Source organism: Platichthys flesus, chromosome 3 (assembly GCF_949316205.1).
Source record: "Platichthys flesus chromosome 3, fPlaFle2.1, whole genome shotgun sequence".
NCBI lineage: Eukaryota > Metazoa > Chordata > Actinopteri > Pleuronectiformes > Pleuronectidae > Platichthys > Platichthys flesus.
Genome location: NC_084947.1, coordinates 7,379,618 through 7,386,636, shown reverse-complemented (window position 1 = coordinate 7,386,636; position 7,019 = coordinate 7,379,618). Strand labels below are relative to the sequence as shown.

The 7,019-nt window shown below is 43.4% G+C and overlaps 1 protein-coding gene across 1 annotated transcript; it reads right to left on the bottom strand.

The window, feature by feature from the left end:
- Positions 1 to 232: 232 nt before the first annotated feature.
- On the bottom strand, positions 233 to 6,603 carry LOC133950784 (creatine kinase U-type, mitochondrial-like). The gene is made up of 10 exons (XM_062384908.1): positions 6,473 to 6,603; positions 4,754 to 4,922; positions 4,403 to 4,601; positions 4,225 to 4,320; positions 3,916 to 4,137; positions 3,727 to 3,812; positions 2,989 to 3,112; positions 2,339 to 2,473; positions 2,069 to 2,194; positions 233 to 509 (listed from the first exon to the last, which is right to left on the bottom strand). Exons 2-10 carry the CDS (start codon positions 4,897 to 4,899, stop codon positions 393 to 395), a joined length of 1,251 nt encoding a protein of 416 aa, XP_062240892.1. The 5' UTR covers positions 4,900 to 4,922; positions 6,473 to 6,603; the 3' UTR covers positions 233 to 392.
- Positions 6,604 to 7,019: the final 416 nt, after the last annotated feature.

Below are 7,019 nucleotides of genomic sequence, written 5' to 3'. Positions count from 1 at the left end.
ACTCCATTCTTAATAAAAGTAAAAAAGATAAGGAAAGAAAACAAAAGTTTCTATTCATTCTATTCAAGTTATATAAACTATAGATACTGTACTAGAATAAGTTTATACCAAGACCCTAAAAATAGCAGTTAAGTACTTTACTTAGTACCTGGTGACAACCTTTGGTCTTCTTCGTGGTTCAGGTCATTTTCGGCTTTCCACCACAGAATTGTAAAACAATTAATACCACTCAGTTCATCAAGAGTTTTTATTGTGTTTTTACAATATACACGTAATGTGTTTACTGCGCATGTTAGTCACTACAGTGCTACACATGCCGTTAATAGTTTTGTAAGACCAACAGTAACGTCAAGCGGTTGGAGCACCTGCTCGATTCCCAGCAGAGGTGCCGTTCACTTCCTGAACTGAGCGATGGGGGAGGGGATCTTGACGTCCTGCCCCCTCTCCAGCCTCTTCTCACATTCAATCAGGTAGTTCACACCGTCAATCACTAACTGGGTCAGCTCCACCTGTCAATGCATGGAAACTACTGTTAAATATCAAGATGCTGCGCAGCTTCAGGACATGTTTACATTAATATCCATGTAAATGATCAACTATGGTCCTGATGATGACCAAACACAATGTGTCAACATGCAGGATTTTATTTAACTTCTTATGCTCCTCGGAAGATCCCATGTTTGTGAAGTCGTTGTTCCGACTGATGTTCTGATGTGTTTTGAAATCGTATTGTGGGAAAAAAACATGGAGGCGTTTAAAAACAATGTGTTCTGAAAGTTTAAACAACATATGGACAGCTCTTTCCAATATTTGCATTAATTACCAAGAGCAATCATTAATAAACTTAGTCACAGTAAGTATACATTTCATTCCTGTGTCTGTAAATACGTTCTCCGTATGGGATTTATGTATGTATTTCAGTGATGTGTTTAAGTGTATAAGCTACTGGACGATCTAAATTTCCCACGGGATTAATAAAGTATCTATCTATCTATCTATCTATCTATCTATCTATCTATCTATCTATCTATCTATCTATCTATCTATCTATCTATCTATCTATCTATCTATCTATCTATCTAAAACATCTGTATGATCTAAAAGGTAGATCCTGTCAGGTGCTTGTGAGATGGACATATAGTTTGAGTGACAACAGTTCACATTAGAAGCTGCTATTTGCAATCTAGTTGTAAAACATGATTGGTTATGAGTGATGACATCAGCGACTCTGTACCGAATACTTTTTGCGTTGCTGTTCCGACTCGAGGAGGCGTTTTACATGAACACACATTTTTCCATGAAAGTCCTATTCTTACACCCCATCGCGGATTTTGTCACACACATGCCGGATGGAACATTTTGTCAGCTTGTAATGAGCATCGAAAGTTAATTCCCAGTGTGCAGTCAGTCGGGAAACAAGGAAAGAAAGGAACATAATTAAATTTCACTCACATTGCATTTTGTTTCCTTGACCTTTAAAGTTAAGTTCAATAGTAGTAAAGTGAGATTAAATCCACTTTTTGAACTCTCTTCACTACATCGAAGTTGAGAACCAGTGACGTGTGTTTGTGTTTAACCTCTTTTATTTTGAGTTTTATTTGAATACATGAAGCCCATGTGATCACCCATGTCCCATCCCACACCAGCTGCCATCTGATTGGCTTTAACTACCTTATAAATGCCTGGAGAGCTCATCTTATAGGAAGGTGGCAAGTTCATTACCACAGGTACACTTTGGGTCCCTGAGTTTAGTCTTTCAGGCTCATGACGCCTCTAGTCTGACTGGAAGACATGCCCATCTTCAGTCCTGACCTTAACATGCTATTACCTTTCATAGCATTTCATTGATAGTGGGTATTGGTAGCCACCCAGTCTGTGTGGAAGAGATGCATGAAGGGCTCAGATCAGGAGTCAGTAGACATTTGACCTCAAGTGGCACATCCCTGACTGGATTACAGATTAGAGAGCAGCAGGGGAGACGGATATTCCCAGCCTACGTCTCTTCTCCTCTCTCGCTGCTCATTTCCACTTTTACTTAAGACTGCCTCCCTCCTCGTCAGGTGTTTACCTCCGACTTGCCCAGACGGTCGAGGTTAGAGATGTCGAAGGTGTCTCCGGTCGCAGCCGAGTCGACACCTCCGGTGCCTCTCTTCTGTAGCCTCAGGTTGTCCAGGATCTTTTTGAAGCGAGGGTCCTGGATCATAAACATCACACACCATCAATCATTTTCACAAACAAGGAATACACCAGGGAAGTAAACTGTCTTCCTGTTATTTGTGGTTGCTGTTGGCAGTGTGTGTGTGAGTGTGTGTGTGTGTGTGTGTGTGTGTTAGAATACCCTGCTGAGGAGAGGCAGGCGGATATGAACACCAGCCCTGAGCCCGGTGCCGAGGTTAGAGGGGCAGGTGAGGATGTAGCCCAGACGCTCATTCCACATGAACTCCCAACCTCTCTCCTGAATCAGGTGCTCCACCTACAAGTGACAGAAAAGACCAACACATGTACAATATAGAAGAGAGCTGTACAAACCTTAAAAACTTGATTACCTCCTCCAAGACAGTTAGGTTTTCACCTCTGTTTTCACAGTTGTTTGTTGGTTTGTTTGTTTGTGAACAGGATTATATTAGTAATTAAAATTACCTGACGGATCGCAACAAAAATTGGCAAAAGGACGCCGGAGGGGTCAGGGAAGTTTCCCTTACATTCTGTTGTGGATTTGGATCAGAGGGCGGATCCAGGAGTTGTTAATCACATTGTGAGATAGTTGCAGCTTGATTGAATTGATGGGGTCTATTGGGCATTGGCGCAGGAAGGAACTCTGCTGAGTGCCATTCCAGTTTGTCTATGTTTTAATTCTTCTATATATTTGCTTTTAGGGCTTTGTTTTAATGGACTCTTAGAGATGACAACTGCATGAATTTCATATTAGAAAATGAGGATTGAGGTTCTGGACCACAGGGGGGCATTAAGACACAGAGACATGCTGACCTGTTTCAAACCTCTGCAGAACCTTTCAAACACTCTCTTCATATTTCCTCCTTTCTCCATGGATATGACCCGGGTGTGGTCTTCCTCATTGATCCAGATCAGGAAGTTCTTCTCGTTGTTGTGCCTGACACAGAATGAACATTTCATATCCACGTTAATTAGTTTACTGGAGCAGTGTGAAGAGATGAAAAGTTACGATTAAATCACGTTCAGCAAGAGCCTCCAATGTCAGGGTGTGAGCTGTGAAGGCACAGATTGGGGGGGCGAAGGGCCAAAGAACAATACTTTTTGGAGTTTTTGGACATCAAGGAAGGAAAGAGGAATTAGATAGAATTTTGAAAATCAGTTTGAAGAACATTGTTTCAATTTGGTTCTAAAGGAGCTAAGAATGCAAAGACTGGGATTCTAGCAGCAATCTATTAAGCACTACAGGCAAATTGCATTTCCATGTATATTAGAGTGAATGAAAAAACCCTTGTAATACAAATATTATAAAATAAGTATTTTCAAGTAATTCATGCTAACTTTCATCTAACAACTAATCATCAAATAAAACGCTGCAGTCATCTTATTTGTGTTTCTGGGGATGCCTCTGTTCATCAGTTTTCCTCTCAGCACAAACCAACCACTGGTGACGGTTGTGAACAACAGCAGGAACAAACTATGCAGCAACTCGAGGATTTAAAGGGCCTTCAAGCTAAAAAAAATCTACACTATTTCTTTCTCCGACAGTCTTACCAGATCCCACGAGCATCGGGCCAATCTCTGGCCATCCCAGCTGACGTGAGCAGAGGTGACACAGGTTTATCAAACAGGAAGTGCTCCTGATTGACCAGTGAAGGAACAGAGGAACCGGCGGGGAGGTATTAGTTCATTCAAAGAAAATACAGAAGCCTTTTCTCCGAGTGTGGGGGATTGTGCACAAACCTCGATGAGCTGTTGCTGCTCCCTGTCGGACATATCTCCCAGGCTGTAGTATCGACCGGCCAGGTCTCCCTTCAGGCCGGACAGAGCGGTCACAGCCACGCGCTCCACTTCACGGCGCTCGGAGCGAGTGCACGCGGGCGGGAGGCTCAGGCCACGGATGCTACGTCCAGTACGGACACGAGATGACAGCACATAACGCTCATCAAACATTCCTGAGGTGATCTGAGAGGAAGAAAGTATCAGGTCAGGAGAGGACACAAGGAATTAATGGAAGGATGCAAAGGGAGGCAAGAGAAATGTGGGTGTAACCTTGGTGGCATCTAGGTCAGTGGGGTGCTTCATTGTATGACAGTCATAGCCATTGTGTCTGTCCTTGATAACAGGGTCAAAGAGCTCAGCAAACACCTGATTCAACAAAAAATGGGTCAGACTGATGCATTTAGGACTAAATCAAATGCAAAAATTCACTCTAAACATGAACTCCAACCTCATAGCTCTCCTCATCTCCAGCCACCATGCCCACAGTCTTGATGAAGGGGTGTCCGGGGTTGTCGACCCCAGTCTGGATGCAATGGTCCAGGGTCCAGTTGTTGGGAGTGGTCTTGTCCCTCAGTCGTGCATAAATAGTCGGGGTCAGAGCTGCTGCCATGCAGTTGTTGTGCTTTCTCAGGTCAGGGAAATCAGCACTGCACAAAGGGATCAACACACTCAAACCTTGGTTCTATTTTACATTTGTAATTAATTGATCCACTGCCTGACCATCGTTATTGATGGAAACACACACACACACACACACACACAAACACACACACACACACACACCCACACACACACACACCTGGGTGGATAAAGCCTCCTCCTCTCAGCAGCAGCAGCAGAGCTGTCACAGAGCAGGTATCCAGATGCCAGTGTGCCAGCTCCGATGCTAGCCAACAACACTGCAGTGCTACGACCAGACATCATACGGGTGAACGAGTTTGCCATGGTCACGTGATCTAAGTTTTCACCTGAAGAAAGGTCAGAGGGCAAAGATCACTTTCCTTCAAATTCAAATATGTGAGATTTATTGATCCAAAAAATGTAATATTACAAATACAGGTTTGCCATAATTGGATGTCAATGTGATATCAGTTTACCGAAATCTATATATTTACACCTTTGAATGAGGCTTTATCTCATGGACATGTTCTGTTATTCATTCCAAAGTGTTTGTATTGCCACTGAGGTGCAGTCTCATACAGCTGTAAATCTCAGGCTATATGATGTGTTGTTTTGAAGGATTAACATTAAGATGTTGAACCCACACGTTTACAGGTTATTTCACAGACAGAACTATTAATTGCATTAAGTCAGCAAAAGCTTAAGTAACAGATACACCCTCAGCCTGTGTGATCAGATTATTCTGGAAGCAGACGGAAGCCCTGTCAGCCGGGGAGAACCAAACGGATCAGGTGATCAGACGATTTGTGATTGGATGCCGAGAGAGGGACTGTCATATTAGTGTTTGTGTCTGATAAGTTAATTACAACCCTAACCCAGGGAAAGTAGGATCAATATTTTTACTTAACGCTGTTGAATAGGATTGGCAATTTCAAATCACGTAAGACACACACAGTATCAATTGGAGCAGTTGGTGATAATAAGCTGAGGTCGCCAGATCAGAGTTGGCATCGACCCTGGACATAAACACATGATCCTGTCTGACATCCTGGGCCGGTCCGCTGAGCTCCCACAAGGAAGAAGGAGACAGAGAGTGGGCAGGAGGTGCGGAGGAGTCGAATGAATACAGGAGAAGATGAGACGGAGCGAGAGGAAGTTAGTGGAAAGAGAGATCAAGAGAAACTGTGGATTTAAGGGAGATTTATTGAAAAAAATGCAAGGAGACAACCTGTGGATGAAAATGAATGAAGGCCTGAGGGTCAGTGTTTAACGGGTTACGGGTCAGATTAAGGTCGAAGGGGAGGGGGAAAGAGAAAGAGGGCAACTAACAGAGAGAGTGGAAAATATTGGATTACAGAGATTCCCACTAGAGACTAGAAGATTAAATGAAGCGGCACCTGCATCTTTTGACCTTAACTGAAACAGGGGAAGTTGTACTGCAAATTAACATGAGTCACTGCAAATGGCTTCAGTTCAAATAGAGTTTTTATAATTGATGTTAAATGTGAGATGAGCAGTCAGGCGCGGGCGAGGGAGCCACTGCTGGAGCTTTGATGGAGCACAAAATGAAGAACAGTTGTGACAGGTGGCGGCTCAGGTAATGCACACGTTCCCTAATTATCAGGTGGCTAGTGTGCAGGCAGCTGATATGTGCGTCTGAGGAGCAAATACAAAACGAAATGCTCAGGCTGCTCAGGCAAAGATTAAAACTTCACAATACAACTGCAAATTAATGTTTCTCATCTCAAGAGGGAAACTGATGCTTTACTTTGATTATAAACATAAATGAGTGTCATATGACAGATTGTTTCATAATTCATGTATCGAGCTGATGCTCTGCCTGCCGAGACATGAAGGAGACACGGAGGGATGAGAAGTTCGAGAGTCCATCACTCACCTCAGGATAAGTGGAGAAAGGAGGCCGACAAGCTGTGGAGTGTTTGTCCTGCAGCTCAGTCCAGAGACGCTCAATCTGCAGAGTGAGGGGGGACTGAGGAACAGGAGATGGGATCAGAGAGAGAGAGAGAGAGAGAGAGAGAGAGAGAGAGATTCAGGATTAGCTTCTCACTTGGCATCAGATAGAAAATCCTCTTTCTACCGTCAGTCAGCATGTCTGCCTTCCTCTTCACAAATGCACTCTCTAATACACACAAACACACACACACACACACACACACACAAATACACACACACACACACACACACACACAAGGCTCTGTATAGTTTGAACTCCAGTCTTCAAAACCAGTGACATATTGAGTTTGTGGGTTCAGTCCTCAGTTCACTTTGCTAGAGTTAAGCTCCAGCTTCTATAAGAGCAGCACATAATGTGTGAGAAACACAAACAGTTATGGTGCTGAGTGAACGGCTCCAGGAGTAAACAGACTTTCACAAAGTTGTGAGGTCAAGGCTTCCATCATTGTGATGTTCTCCAAAAAGTCCAC